The sequence below is a fragment of the Lynx canadensis genome, chromosome C1 (assembly GCF_007474595.2).
Source record: "Lynx canadensis isolate LIC74 chromosome C1, mLynCan4.pri.v2, whole genome shotgun sequence".
NCBI classification, from domain to species: Eukaryota; Metazoa; Chordata; class Mammalia; order Carnivora; family Felidae; genus Lynx; species Lynx canadensis.
In genome coordinates, this window is record NC_044310.1 from 83,778,694 (window position 1) to 83,795,370 (window position 16,677).

A 16,677-nucleotide genomic window follows, 5' to 3' on the forward strand; every position below is an offset into this window, starting at 1 on the left:
GTCTATAAAATGGGGATGTTAACAATAGCACCTCTCACAAGGTGTTTTTGACAATTAAATGAGTGAGCATACATAATGTACTAATAACAGTGTCTGACTCAAGGGAGGTACCAATTAGCTACTATTAATAATTTTATTGATGAGCCTGTGGAAACAAGGATGCTCTCTGGAACCTGTGATAAGTTCTGAAAGGGAATCAAAAACACTAAAGTTTTAAGGCAAAACATGCCCTCCTTTTTTCATGTGGGAAACCAGCCCTTGGCTTGCTGTGGGATTTTGACAAACACTAAACACCTAAGAATGGGACATTGTGCGACTGTGTGACCTGAGCAGCTCATCATGAAATAGGTGCTATATTAAACCAAAAAATCATAAAATTAGATAAGCCTTCAGCAAACCATACTTTTGTAGAAATGGTATGTATAAAAATAGTCCTAAAGTATACATTGCATGAGTATTTGGCTCTTGCTCCCAACAGGCATACTGTTAGGATCACATAGGGAGTTCCATTTGAACAGTTAACTAGGGGGTAAAAATTACAAATCTGAATTACAGATGGTTCCTTATCATATTCAGGAATCAGTGTATTCCTGTGAAAAAGGGAAATGGAATAGAGAAATCCTCTCCATGGTACATAGCAATGGCTACTAATCTTCAAAGGAGAGAGGCTGGGATAAAGATTCTATATTGTTTCAAGGACATGGGCTAAACGGTTGTTGGGTGGGACTTAGAAGGAACAAGGTAGGATCCAGAAGTCAAGGAGGTTTGAGAAAATGTCTGTGGATGGACCTCTTGGAATGGTCCTAGAATAAAAGCATATTTATAGCCCATGGCAATGTTTTTCAAAACTCCATTTGATGAATTTATATGGTCAAATAGTATGTTTGATAAGAATTCTTGTTCTGTGGAGGCTAATGCTGTTGCTTTTCCAGGTACTGCTGTGCTTGTTCTGTGGCCTCACATACCAAGTAGCCATGATGGTAGGGATGCATGCTATGCACCAGCTTAGTAACATGGATTTCCCATGCACTAAAGGAGAACTGGCTACTTCCATGGCTAAGTGTTCGTCTTGCTACAATAGCAATTACTTCTGGTCCACTCTCTGCTACCTTTCTAGAGCATACCATGATTTGTCCTTAGTGGCAAGGATACATCGGGTTTGTTTTTCCTGCTCAGTTTCTCCCAACATGATCATCCATGAACTCACTGACTGCTTTCCCATCAGACTTTGCATATAGCATTTTTCTTCTAATCAATTAAATCATCTTCCAGCAGAAGAAACAAAACCACTGGGCAATGCCCAAGGCATGACTTGTCTTATCGTGAATTCCATTACCAGAACCAGTTGACTTTATGGATGATTGAATGTAGTATGAAAGACTCAGTTATGGTCTCAGGAGATTCCACCTGGAGGAGGTGAGAGAGAGAGGAAGGTTTTTGACAAGATGTACGTTCTCAGAACCAAAATTTAATATATGATACTATTTCTCCTATAATCAGAATAAGAGTCCAGGAACCAAGGGACAGGACCGGGTAGGCCTCCTTTTAACCGACTGAGCCACCCAGGCACCCTGTCCTCCTTTTAGTATTATACCTGTACTTAAAATTTTGAAATATGCTATTTTAAAGGCTTTAGCACCCAAATAAGAATTCTTCCATTATAGAGCCCAGTGATGATCCCATTTAACGGGAAGCTTAGACTGTTATGTATCAGTTTAGGATTTTTCATGCCATTGAATAAGCAGACATGGCATGTTGGTAATTAAATTAAAAAACTTAGTCCATGAGTTGCAAAATATCAACAGGATTGCAGAACTGTGGAAGGAATAGACATATTAGACTTGGAACAGCACCAGTAATGAATAGATTTGGGGAGCTAAGGACTGTATTCCCGAGTGCTTGAGGCAAAGCTGAGCTATATTAGAAATCTCTGCGGGACTTGGGCAGGTGGGCCCAGCAGATCCTTCTTCCAGGGTTTTGAAACTAGAACTATTAACACCAAGAAAGAGGACTGTGGGGCCATTTGTGTGTGTATGTGTGTGGCAGCAACAGCAGAGGTACTTCTCAGAGGCAGTTGTGGTACTCATGTTGGTGACAGTACTCAAAGTCCAGTGACCTCAGTGTTCATGGCAGTATGTGCAGGTACTATAGCATCCAGAGTTCAGCAATGGTGGCAGCAATGTCCTCACATTAGTTCTCTGGCATGGTTTTGGTTGTGATCCAAGCTGTGTAGTCTTGGTTTGTTCTGCCCATTTTCTGAGCCTGTCACTATGCTTTTTGGCAATTGTGTGAGTCACAGTATCCTTAAGAATTTCCTGGTTCAGACTGCAATTAGAAAACCTTGAATCTCTCACTAGCCAGAATGAGCTTAGACAGGGAAAAAATGGTTATTTAATAACTTGTATTCCTTTTAGACCTTGGGATAGAGCCTTTTTTGAGTATATCTGATACTGTGGCTTATTAATAAATAATGTGATCCCTACCCTTGAAATGTTATCATTTACTAAGGAATGTAAGACATTTACATGAAATAAATAAATACAGTCTATAAGATGGCATAAAATTAAATGCTAAACTGGGAACAGGCTGTGTTATTTGGAAAGTCTTCCTGAAAGAGATGGGACTCTAGTTAATTCCTGAAGGATGAGCAGGAAATGGTATTATGGGCACAGGAACCATAAAGTGTAGGAAGAAGACTGTACATTTACAGGGCAGCTGAGCAGCCTGACTGAAGAAGTACAAAGGGAGGTACATTTGAATGGCTAAGTGAGCACATATTAAGGCCTTGTCCCCTAATAAGAAATAGAGAAATTCTCTACTTCTCCCAAATATCTTATATATACCTTTCAATTTTATGAAGTTAAAAATTCTAAACATTGGGTTAAATATTTTGCCAGGAGTCACGTCTGACCTAGCCTCCTCCTTCACTATGTGCAAACTTACTAGACATTCTTCCAGGGCGATGGAGAATAGACCTGGCTGGGACTGAGGGCAATAAATAATAAAACGTGGAGATGGTCCCAACATACATCAATTTGTATTCAATTTTCCATTGTTTTTGGAACGTATTTTTTTTAAAAAATAATAATAAGCAGTCAACAACTAAATTATAGCTTCGCCTTGGCAGCACAAAGTTTGAAGATCATTTCTTGGTGGCAAGGTCCAGTCCTGCTCGCTGTCCTCGGCTCTCAGAAACGTTCCTGCTCATTAACTTCAGGAAGACTTCCAGAAGTAAAGGCACATTGGAAAGTGGCTGAAAATAGTTTTTAAATCCAACTTCCCTGGCTTGACAGCGAGATGACCACACAGTCCGGTCACTGGGTCAAAAATCAATTACAAAAACAGAGGTGCTTTTCAGGTCTTTTATTTTTGCATTAGCCTTAGTAAAAAAACAAACAAAAAACAAACAAAGACTCCAAAACCACAACCAAGAAGAAAGACAACCATTTAAATACAGAAAATACAGTATGGGCTTTTGCCCTGGGCCGGATGGGCCGGCTGCCTTCCAGCCTCCTTGCGGATTCCCTGAAGTTGATGGTTTGCTATGTCGCTCAAGCCCAAACCCCTGCCCCCGCGGAAACCCACGCTAGGCAGTCCCCGAGCCAGGGCAGTGGGAGGACGCCCCCGTCCTAGTTGGGAGTGCTCGCCTTTCCTGCAGCGCACAGCGGCCCTTTCCCCACCCTCGCCAGGGCCCGCGAGCCCCACTCCCGAGTCTCCCGCAGGCCCCAGGCCAGGTGGGGACGATCCGGCCCTGCGCTCGCCCCGGCAGTTCCGCGTCTGCGCAGCGGGCGAGGGGCTGGAGCGGGGCCGGCCGGGGAGGTGCAGGATGCGCGGGAGCCAATGGGCAAGCTCGGGGGAGAGGGGCTGGCAGCCGCGGCGGGCCGGGCGCGCACTCTCGGGATGGAGGGCGAGCGCCTGGCATCTCCGGCGCGCTCCTCCGGCCTCCCGGCTGGGGGCGCCGGTGGGGAAAGCCCGGGGGTCGACGCCCCCCTCCTGGGCAGCAGCGGCTCCTCCACCCTGCTCCAGGCCGAGGTGCTGGATCTGGACGAGGACGAGGACGACCTGGAGGTGTTCAGTAAGGTGAGGGCTGCGGCGGCGGCGCGTCCCGGGAAAGTTCCAAGTCAACTCCAGGAGTTGGCACCGCGGTGTGGCGGCCGCCCCGGCGCGCTGGCGCGTCCCCGGCGGAGGCTCGGAGCTGCAGATGGGTGGGGTCTCCCCCGGCCGCCCAGCCCCGCCAGGCAGCTGGCTGCACCCGGGGCTGCGTCCGGGCCGGGCACCGAACCACAGCCGCTCCCTCCTCTGCACTTTGACCTTCGATTCGGCACGGCCTTGGCTTTGCCGCGTCTGCAAAGTTGTGATTCCCCCCCCCCCGCCCCCCACCCCCCCCCCCCCCCCCCCCCCCCCCCCCCCCCCTTTTTCTCTTTCCCTTTTCTTCTCTGACGCGGACACCTCATCCGGACGGTTTCCGAACCAGGGAGGCAGTGGCCCGAAAAGTGCCCCCGCCCTAGCAGCTTCTTTTCGGGCGCAACCAGCCCCGAACTCTGGGAGAGATTTCATCCTAGTCTAGAGAAATGATTACTGATTTAGTGTTACTGATTGTGGGTCTCAGGCCGGGGTGACTGACACCCGAGGTGAGTCTCAAGCCCAGCGAGAAGAGGTGGCATGGGAATCCCCTCTTCAGAGGGAAAACGGTTCCTGGGTCCAACAGGAAGCTCCTCTGTTACGGAGTGAGGATTTTTTTCGGCCAGCAACTGCTACCCAACCCACCGCCAGCCGCTTTCGTTTTTCCTTTCCCCGGGGAAATCTAGGACCAAAGGGCCCTCTTAACTTGTAGTATAGTTGCAGGGAAACTGATGGTTAGTGGTAGGCTTGTGGCGCTTGTAGACCGGTGGTTGTAATTTCTTTTAGGAAAAGAAAAATACCTTTCTTGCAGGGCTGTTAGAATGTCAACCCAGTTTCTTAACGTTGCTGCTGATAGAAGACGCGATGACAACAGTGTATTAATTGATGAGAAGTCTGTGAAGTACTACATGTTAGTTACCTTGAGGTGTTAGGTAAAGCAGCATTCCTAACCACAGCTATATTCTGGGAGAGTGAACTCAAAGTTACCAAGTTGAACAAACAGACTGTGGCCCCAGAGAGGGATATGCAAAACTCCTTTCTCCCCTAAGGATTGAATGCAATGGTAGGCACGATTGTATTCTAGGTGTTCAGACAGAGAGTATCAGCTTTGTGCTCTTGAGAAAGTAATTTGACCTTTCAATGTGTTTAATCCTAAAGCATTGGAATTATTTTATGTACACTTGTAAAAAAAAAAATTAACACTGCCTTTTTATATTCCACACATTCTGTATGTTCAGACCAAGGACAATTGGCCAGTGCTTTGCAATGCCTTCTAAGAAACTATGAGTCTAGGCGTATTGGTGTAGGGCTCTGCATTGTGAAACTTCCAGCATGGGGTAGGGAGAGTGTTGGGAGTGGCAGCTGTGTATCACAATCATCTAGGATTGTTTTGTCCTGTGCTTTCTTTTTCCCCAGATTCTAAGTTTCCCAGCCCCTTCTTAAAAATGCCCCCTTTGTCAGAGGCAGATCTAAGGAGAAGCTATTTGAAATTTAAACTTCAGATGTTCCTTTGCTTTAGGCCTCTGGAAATGTTGAAAGTTACTGAAAATTGTTGATGTTCTAGGTTGCACCCAGAAACATTTCTAAGTTAGCATGTCTGGTAATTGCCTAAAGCTATCTGAGAAGATCTCAGAAGAGATCTCGGAAGGAAGGAATCTAGATCTCGAAGGCTCCAAGAGCTGTTGAGATTCTTTTCTCTTTCTAGATGAACATTTGTTTTTTTCTTTCTAATTTTGTTCTGTTTTTGTTTTTTTTTTTTTTTTTTTTTTTTTTTTTTTTTTTTATAAGGATGTAAGCTTCAGCTCCATACACCTGGACCCACCCTAGTTAGGGTATAACTACACGTGTAGACACTTAGAAAAAGTTAACCACTTTTGTAGAAGCTGGCTGGGCGCATAGGTTAAGGTAAAGAAAGATACAATGTTTGTTAAAGTCTGAAAACAATACTTGGAAAAATTTTAAGTTAGCTACCTACTTTATTTCATTTAGTTGAATTTTACAACCATTAACCACAGTTATTTAGACAAGCAGATTTAAGAAAGTCCTCTCCATTGGGCCTGTTGTCTCTACCACTCCCTTTTCATAGCCTGCTCCTCTGTAGAACTCACCCACTGACCAGTTTACCCTGGGGTGCTTTCAACAATTACTTCTAAAGTATACTGTCATTACCCTTTAGTACTTTGAGATCCACTACTTTCATATTTAGCGTTCATTTCCCTTAGATTATTTGTGAATATGTATCACACTCCCCTCCAGAAGTTTTTTAAAGAGTGGTGTCTTTGGCTTACTATTAATTCTTTTATTCCCACGATGGAAGTGCATGACAAATACATGTTAAATATTTTTTGTGTAAGATACTGTGCTAAGTATTTGGAAAAAAGAAATACATGATTCAGTTCTTGCTGTCAGTCTTGGAGTCCAGGTGGAGGATGTGACAAGTTCTAAATGGCAACATAAATCAGCAGAGATGGAAAACAAAACAATGTATTGTTCTGAGTTTTCAAGTAATCCAGTGAGGAGAAAATGATACCAAATCTCAAGAGACCATAGGGAATGTAGACGATATTGACTTCAAAGAGTCAATATATATGTTGGAAGGTAGGGGAACATGACCAATGATTCAAAAACACAAAAAGGATAAACATTATAATAATAGTGTAATAGTAGTGTTAGAGCTGAGCCAAAATGACCTGCAGCTTGCAAAAAAATTTAGAGAAAAGAGTCCAGTTTCTCTATTTTTTTAAAAAAGTTATTTTTTAAAGAAATAACATATGAAATAAAATATATAGCCTTTATTTTTATTAAATACTGTTATATGTAGAAGGAGTAACTGAAACATAGCAAAGGTAGCTAGGTCACAGTGAAACACTGAGGTACTTACCTGGTACTCAGTAAATGATAGATCTTGTTATTGGTCTTTCTAAAAGGTATTCGGGTCTACAAAATGAGATCTATTATCATCTAAGATAAACCGCCAATTTACAGATGGAATTATCCTCACCACTAGTCATCTTTGAGGGGACATAGATTGCAGGCTGGTGCACCAAAACTAAAAAAAAAAAAAAAAAAAAAAAAAAAAAAAAAAAAAAATCCTTTTTAAATTTTATTTTTTATTTTTTTCAAAAAAAATTTAATGTTTATTTATTTTTGAGAGAGAGTGAGACAGAGTGTGAGCGGGGGAGGGCCAGAGAGAGAGCGAGACACAGAATCCGAAGCAGGCTCCAGGCTCTGAGCTGTCAGCACAGAGCCCAATGTAGGGCTCGAACCATGAACTGTGAGAACATGACCTGAGCCGAAGTCGGACGCAACCGACTGAGCCACCGAGGCGCCCCAAAAACTCTTTTTTTAATGTAATGGGCAAAAATGAAGCTCTGGAAGGTATAGGTAGGCTTAATTTCAGTCTCCAGCAAAGCTATGAGAGCAATAGAACTTTTTAGTATTTTGTTTATAAACACTTTGAAAAGAGAGAGGTGATCTGGTTTTATAAGAAGGATAGAAAATTGTTTTTATGATAAATCAGAAATACAACAATGAGCATGTTTATTTAAACAATGCTTTTGAAAGAATCACTCATTTTTGTGAAAAACGTTCTTTTTGAAAGAATAATAGAATATAGCTTTTGCGACAACCAGTTCCTATGTATATTGGAAATCTGTCAATCCCAACATAGTGATAGAGGGACATAATTATTCTATTCACCAATTCTGTCAGATACATAGAAGAAGATAATGGAAGTTTGGTTATTAATTCTTCATATTTGTTCCCTGAACTGTCTCTGTTCAGTTATGGCCCTGATAACAATCAGAATTCTCAACAGTGACTGAAATGAAGAATGTTTAACACAACTACTTATAGAATTTGGGGCAGGGTTCAGGAACAAACGAAGGATACTGAGGTAGTTAGAAACTTGCTGAGGCCAAAAAAAAAAAAAAAAAAAAAAAAATCCATTAGCACCTAGCGTTTAATGGGAAGAGGACAGATACAGTGTTGCTGGAATCTGATGAAAGCTGGATCTGTAGAAAAGGGGCCACTTTCACAGGAGCTGTATTTACAGAGATGTAGCCAGAAGTGTGCCTCTGCCAGAAATGTGGTGCCAAAGGAAGGGAGAAATAGGCAGTATACTCCTTGAGTTCCTCTCCTCCTGCTATTGGATCTCCTGCTTGTGACCTTCCCTGGGCAAGCCACTCAGGTGATGTTATCTGTAGGGGTTGGCCTCCCAAGCACAGAGTAGATAGATGGTGGGAGCTGGCAGATTGGGGGTGAAAATAAAGAATAACCAGCATAAGACATAGTACAAAATGTGGCCAGTAGCTTTGGATAAAGATAGCCACATCTCTATCTCCTATCCTGTATGCATCCTATATGCTCTTCTGTGACCTGCCACCTTCCTATCGAGAGATGGGATCTCTGCCCCCTCCTTGAATCTGGGTGGGATTGTGACTGCCTGATGATTTAGGTGTGGTGGAGGCGATACTGTGCAGCCCCCAAGGCTAGATTCAAAAAGGCAGTGCAGGTTGTGCTTTATCCAGCGGGACACTGTGCTTTTTGGATCTGATATGTAAGAAATGTCTGTATTTGAAATCCTGGCTCCACGGCTTAATAGCTTTGTTTCCTTGGGCAAATTACTTAGCCTCTCAATGCCTCAGATTCTTCATCTGTAAAATGAGGACTGATAATAAATATGAGAATTAAATGAGTTACTATGTGTAAGAATTTGTGAATAGTTCCTGCCTTTAGTCAGCACTGTTGACTCTTCAGCAGCTATGCACAGGCACCATAGGATTCTGTTGTCCAAAAGAACTGCAATAATGGGCATATTCTATATCTGCCTGTCTAAATGTGGCAGCATTAGCCACATGTGGCTTTTGAGCACTTGAAATGTGACTAGTACATCTAAGGAACTGACCTTTTAATTGTATTTAATTAAAAATAGAAGCTGTAAGGGCGCTTGGGTGGCTCGGTTGGTTGAGTGTCCGACTTCAGCTCAGGTCATAATCTCACAGGCTGTGAGTGGAGCCCCGCATTGGGCTCTGTGCTGACAGCTCGGATTCTGTGTCTCCCTCTCTTTCTGCCCCTCCCCCACTCACACTCTGTCTCTGTCTCTCTCAAAAATAAACAAACATTAAAAAAAGTAAAAAAAAAATAAAAATAGAAGTTGTCGACTGTGGCTAGTGACTATCAGTTTGAGCAGAAGCCTAAACAGATCATTATTTTATTACTGGCTTAACTTATGGTTACTCAAGAAATGTGAATAAATGAGTGAGTAGTTCCCTTGGTAATCTGCACTGAAATATAAAAACAACACACATATTGTACATACATATGCACACACATATGTGCATACATATGTGTGTAATGTGTGAATGTATGAATGTATATGTATGTATAGGTTATGTGTGTACATATAGTGTGCAAGCATCCACGAATATATGTGAATATTTGTGTGTATATGTGTGTGTGCATTCTCAACTGTCTAACTCACTTAAAATCTAGAATGTAGGATTATAGCAGTCAGGTCATATATTCTCCTTTCCCTGGCCTACATCCTGATCCTGCCTCAGTGGGTCTTACCATTTTGATGGTTAAAAAAAGAGGAACTCATAAAGCAAAGGAAAGTAGCACCGATCTAGGACATTTATTCCTACCGCTACAGGTTCCACCATCTACCATCATAGCCTTCTTACGTGTTAAGTACTCTTATATTCCTCCCAGAGGAGGAAGAATGGTGAGTGAAGTAGAAAGGAGCTAAAAAATCCTCAAGTTCTGGGGAGCCTGGGTTGCTCAGTCATTTAAACATCCAACTTTGACTCAGGTCATGATCTCATGGCTCATGAGTTCAAGCCCTGTGTTGGACTCTGTGCTGACAGCTCAGAGCCTGGAGCCTGCTTCAGATTCTGTGTCTCCCTCTCTTTGTGCCCCTTCCCCACTCATACTCCTTCTCCCACTCTCTCTCTCTCTCTCTCTTTCTCTCTCTCTCTCAAAAATAAATAAACATTAAAAAAATCCTCAAATTCTCCTTATGTATAAGCATATAAGGTCAGCAATAGAATGTAAATAAATAAATAAATTTCAGAGTAAGTTTAGGGAGACCTTGAATGGGATCATTTTAGGTACAAACCTTCCTAGTGGTTTTCAGTGACTGAAAGAAAGATCAGTTTACACAAATGACATGATATTGAATCTAAACAGACACCATATTTTCAAGGTTGTAGGGAGTATTAGTTGTAGTCTGTAATCTGAATTGTCCATGCCACTTCCGAAGTTTCATTCCATTCTCTGTATTTTAAAGGGAAATCAATGTCTCTATCAGAAATTGGCAGAGGGATATATTATCTCATCCAGATGCCAGTGCCCTGTTATTGATTCTTTGGAATGCTGTATTGAGACTGAGCCTGAGATCTTGTTTGGGCTGTTAGCAGACAGAGGGCTTGGATCCATCTACACTGTCTTACACTAGCATGAGCATTGGGGAAGGCTGCCCCAGCAAGTCTTGCCACACATGTGCCATTGTGAAGGAGAATAAACAAAGGGGTTTCACTGATGCTGTGTTTTGACATATGAAGAAAGGCTGAGGAAGAACAAAAAGTAGTTTAGCTTGGAAAAGACTTCGGTTAATTCTTTCTGAAGAGTTGTTATGATCTAGGTTGGTTAGATGATTGTAGTTTTGAAGGGTGAAACTAGAACTGCTAGGTCAAAAATAGGAGGAGACAAGTTTTAGGTTCATTTATGGATGAATTTTCTTTTTTTAATGTTTATTATTTTGTGAGAGAGAGAGTGCGAGCGAGCAAGTAGGGGAGGGGCAGAGGGGGGGCGGAGAGAGAGAATCCCAAGTAGGCTCTGCACAGACAGCAGAGAGCCTAATGCAGGGTTCAAACTCCAGAACCTTGAGATTATGACCTGAGCCGAAGTTGGATGCTTATCCAACTGAGCCACCTCAGCACTCCAATAGAAGGATTTTCTAATTGAAGTTTCCAAAATGAAAAGGGATTACTCAGCATGGTCATGAATTCTGCCACTAAAAAAGTTTTAGCACAAGCTGGATGACTAACTGTCCCAGAGGAGAGGAGGGTGTGACAATCGGACCATCCCTTTCCACTATTAAGAGGCTGTTACAAATGGAATTTTAACTTACTAAATTCAATGGCAAGAGCAGTGGAAAGTCTTAATTAGATGATCCTACTCCTCTCTTCAACCTAATTCCCAAATCAAACTATGTTCTGCCACTACCTAGTTTTTATATCTCTCTTCCCACATTGGTTATTGTTTCCATTTAATTCTCTGCTAGTGATGTGACAATTTCTTAAATAGCCCAGATAAAATACTTAGCATTACCTTCTACTTACCCTTTCATTCATTCTCCATGTCCCGACATATGTAAAAAGTCCCCATCAGTTTTATCTTCTTGCTATCTCTGGAATCAGTGCCTTCTTTCTGTTCCCACTGCTACAAGCAGAGTTGTTCTACAGCTACTTCTGAGAACTGCTGAGGTAGTTTCATAAAGTCTGAGTCTTCTCATCTTCTGCCTCTAGTCTATCCCACATGCTCACAAGTATGCTGATGTTTCCAGAGCACACATTTTGCCACTCGAGGGGCTTGATCAGGCTGCACGCTGGCTCTCCTGCCTCCAGATTGTGTCCTCTACAGCCTTACTACTCAAGAGTCTATGAATCTATCACATCACCTGGGCGCTCCTTAGAAATGCAGTCACAGAACCCACTTTCCAGGCCAAATGAATCAATCTATAGGTTTCCAGGACTCCCCAGTGATTTGTTTGCACCTTACAATTTGAAAAGTACTGATCTAGAAGCACTGATGTAGGTTGTTTCACTTTGTTTCACAAATTCCTTTGTGTTTTTTATGGCCTAATGTGAAGTTATCTCTTACCTAAGACTTTCTTCATTCTTCAGCTAGAATTAATTTCTTCACTGTGTGCTTCCCATAATACTGTTTTCAATCTCGTAATACTACACTGTCTTATGAAGAGGTATTTATTTCTTATCTGTAAAATTTTGATTGCTTGTTTGTCTCCAATAGATTACAATTCTTGATGGTAAGGGAATAAGAACTTTAAATATTTATGGGATAAATATGTTAATGAATGATATGGCCTGTGACTTTTTTTCCCCTGTGTATAGACCCAGTTATTACAGTAATTTGCCAATGATCTGTTTTCAGTAAATTCAGTTTGTATTGTGTTGGTCTTTCCTATCAGGATACTAAACCAAATAGAATTAAAACAAATTGGTTTTAATAAATGGTCAGTAAATATTATTGCTGGATGACACAGAGCTATGTAAGTGTCACTCCTGGACAAATATCCTGTTTGGATTGTATTAGAAGAAATAAACACAAAGCAAACAAAACAAAACCAAAAACCCAAGGGAATCATTTAGGAACCTTCTTTTACCTGGAAAAATAATTTTTTTTTTAAAGCCAGTAGCACCTATCTCAATCAGGAAGCTCAGTTGCAAGCAATGGAAACTAATTATGGCAGGAAAGGAATGAAATGGTGAATATTAGCTGGCTCACAGAGTAGATTTGAAGGCTGGAAATGCAGGTGCAGAAAGGGATAGGCACCAGCAGAAACTATAGTCAATGTTATATTTGGAAAAGGGACTGGATGTTGTATAGCCAAAAGATAAAAATCCATGGGAACCTTTAGCAAAGGTTTTTATGCAGACAACAGTATTTATTTATTTATTGGTCCATGACAATGGGGAGTATTATTAAAAATATTTTTGGAAAATGATTTCAAAAGTCTCCAGATTTGAATGGAATATACTCTAAAAAGTATACTTTATTGAGTTCTTATTTTTAAAGGTTTTTATACTTTTTTAGTAATCTCTACACCTAATGTGGGGCTCGATCATGACCCTGAGATCAGGAGTCCCATGCCTTTCCAGCTAAATCAGCCTGGAGCCCCTACTGTATTGAGTTTTAAAGGTGGAATTTTATTTCTGTATCCTTGAGGTTCTGAGAGGATATTCTAATATAACTCTGCACTGAGAACCTGCTACAGTTTTACAAATGAGTGTGATCAAAAAAAACCAGATTCAACAGCTCTCGGTTGTAGTGTTCAAAATTTATTTTATTCTTGTATTTATTTGTATCCCACACTTTCCAAAGAGGACAGAAGAGGCTGTAATAAGACTAATTGTGAAGTTAAAATAAACTTTTACAGTTACTCCCTTTAGAAATGCATGTTAAAGTTTTCTCAATAAACAAGTGAAAATTTATATGCTTGAAAGATTTTCTGATTTAAATGGAATATTGTAGTAGCTCTGGAACTGCATACACCAATCATGCTGGATAACACAATGTTGATACCTATAGTGCTAATAAAAAAGGATAGAGTCAGGAAATCAAATTTATTAGCAAATACTGATGTAAAAAAATCAGTAAAATGCACTTATGATAAAACAGAAGGTTAAACCAGTAGTTTTAAAAATCAAAACTGAAATAATTATATATTTATATATAATGCACATATGTATGTATAATTATATATATATATATACAAGTGTGTATGTGTGTGTGTGTATATATATATATATATATATACACACACACATATGTTTGTTTTACTTTGAGAAATGCTTTGGTATAACATACTCTTTGTGATTGTTTTTAAACTACAGTGAGGTATAATTTATATACTATAAACTTCATCCAGAGGTGAATGATTTTTTTTTAATTAAATTTAATGAGTTGTACAATCATCACTGCAAACCGGTTTTAGACCACTTTTATATCCCCCCCCACCACCAAATCCATCACATCATTTACAATTAATCTCTGTTTTTACTCCCAGTCATAGACAAGCACTAATCTACTATTTTCTGTCTCTACAGATTGTCTTTTTCAGGAAATTTCATATAAATTGAATCAGGCAATATGTGGTCTTTTGTCTCTGTTCTCTTTCATTTAGCATAATACTTTTAGGTTCATTTTCTTGTAATTTTATTATTTTTTAGTCATGGCTTTAATTTTTTGGTAGAAGAAATAAAATTTCTATTTTAAAATGAAAAAGGTTAGGGGTGCCTGGGTGGCTCAGTCAGTTGAGCATCTGACTTCGGCTCAGGTCATGATCTCACAGTTTGTGAGTTCAAGTCCCACGTCAGGCTCTGTGCTGATGGCTTGGAGCCTGGAGCCTGCTTCAGATTCTGTGTCTCCCTCTCTCTCTCCCCCTCCCCCACTCGCACTCTGTCTCTCTCTGTCTCAAAAATAAAGTAAACATTTAAAAAAAATGAAAAGGTTAATCATTTACAATAAAACATTAGAAAGAGAAATTCTACTTAATATTGAAAGCCTTATTATGTGTGATCAAAAGCAAATGGCAAACTCTTGGTATAGGAATCTTCAAAATTGGGGGAAAAAAAATCCCTAATTTGTTCTTTGGTACTAACTCTGAGAAAGTTAAGCGTGTGTATGTACATACATACATATATGCATACATACATAAATGCATTTTTATATATTTAATTGAACACTGAATGATTATCTTCATCAACTTTCACTAGTTATGCTGTAGTACAGGCCACAAGATCTCAGTGGCTTGCTTATAATAAAAGCTTATTTCTTTCTCGTAAACCTGTCAACTGTAACTGAACTGTGAGTCTGTTCCAAGTTTTGAGTCTGTTACACATGTCTTCTTCATTTAGGGATCAAGACTGAAGGAGAGACTCCTAACTGGGACCTGACATTCCTCTGGCAGAGGGAAAAGAATATGAGTGCTGGTGGAAATAGGCAATGGCTTTCAAATCTGCCCAGATATATGCCATTATCCAAATAAGTCACTGATCAAATCCATTGCGGTGGGAAATTAATCCTTCCATAGGAGGTGCTGAAAGTCACCTGGCAGTTGACTAGGAGATATAATCTTCTCATAGGAAGACAGAGGGTCACTGGGAACATCTCCCACAATGGTCTTGTGACAAAGTTATAGGCAACGGCATGTTGGACCTCTCTGAATAAGTAAAACCATTTTTTTCTATAGGTATTAAATACAAAAAAGAAAATTGTCCACTAGGTAAGAAATTATCCAGTCATTAGTCCAATCAGCTAATGCTTATGATAGTCTCAAGCCCATATGGATCCTTAAAAACCTCTAGTTGTACAACAGATTTCTTGCTTTGGACAATGAATGTGGAACATTCATTTATCGTGGAGTTCTCCCATCCTGTTTTTCAAGACCTGTAGAATGAGGATGTGAATACTTAATAATTCTGAGGCAGTTCATGTTAAAATGAGTTTTGTTGTTTATACCTTCAAAGCTATTTGCTTTGTTGCAGCCATTTGCCACCTTTCTGGTCCTCCCGCATTCTGAGTTCTTTCCTGTCATAGACTTCATTGGTTTTCCAGACCAGAATCCGTTTCCCTCAGTGTTTTTCATGATTGGCTCCTTTTCAACATTACCTCCTTAAAGACACTTTCCCTTATAGCTCTGTCAAGAGCATCCCCGTTGCTCCCTGCCTTTAACTCCTTAACCCCAGCAACCCACCCTACTTTTTTGGGGGAATTTACTCCCTTGTTTATCAATACCTACTCATATCTGGATTTTCTTGTTTTTTCTCTATTTTTACTTATTATCTCCAACCCTCCCACTTAACTAAAGTGTAAACTTCATAAGAGCCTCAGAAGCATGCCAGTCTTGGCTGCTGTTACAGCCCCAATCCAGTGCCTGACACATGCTTGACATTCAGTGAACATTTGTAGAATGAAGTAAAGCTGCTATACTGGGTGCTTTTTGTGTGCACACATGTGCTGGAAGTGATGGTTGAGCTTTGGCTCTGCCAGTTGAGATCAGCGATTTATTATCATCCCTTGTGGTTGATAAACTTATGATTTATAAAATGCAGATGATGATAATTGCACTGACTTCCATCATGTTATTGAGATGATGAAATGAAATAGAGTAAGTATATGGTGCAGAGGCACAGTCGCTGTCCTGTATTTGCTATTTAGAAAATTTCAGTATTTGCTATTATGGTATATAAATATAAGATTAATGTTTTTAAGTTTTATAAGCATCTATTTTGCACTTGTAATGAGATCTTCAGAGACTCACACACGTATTTGTTTCTGTACATTTTTTAGTTACTATTGAGAGTGCTACTGGAATTCTGGTATTGTCTTTTTTTTTTTTAATTCTTTTTTTCTTAATGTTTTTATTTATTTTTGAGACAGAGAGAGACAGAGCATGAGCAGGGGAGGGCCAGAGAGAGAGGGAGACACAGAATCTGAAGCAGGTTCCAGGCTCTGAGCTATTAGCACAGAGCCTGATGCGGCGCTCAAACTCAAAGACTGTGAGATCATGACCTGAGCCGAAGTCAGACGCTCAACTGACTGAGCCACCCAGGCGCCCCTGGTATTGTCTTTTAAATGCTTTATTACAGGCTTACTCATTTTATTGCTCTTTCCTTTACTGCAGGCTTTGCAAATATGGCATTTTTTACAAATTGAAGGTTTGTGGTAACCCTGTGTCGAGCAAATCTGTTGGCACCATTTCCCAACGGTATTTGCTCACTTTGTGTCTCTGTGTCACATTTTGGAAAT

The 16,677-nt window shown here is 40.5% G+C and overlaps 1 protein-coding gene across 2 annotated transcripts in view; it reads left to right on the forward strand.

The window, feature by feature from the left end:
• Positions 1–3,900: 3,900 nt before the first annotated feature.
• The window catches only part of SNX7 (sorting nexin 7), a 108,452-nt gene continuing 95,675 nt past the window's right edge, over positions 3,901–16,677 (forward strand). For both annotated transcript variants that reach the window (XM_030327459.1, XM_030327458.1), the window contains exon 1: positions 3,901–4,080. In XM_030327459.1, the coding sequence (XP_030183319.1) occupies positions 3,901–4,080 (180 nt within the window). The remainder of the gene's footprint in view (positions 4,081–16,677) is intronic.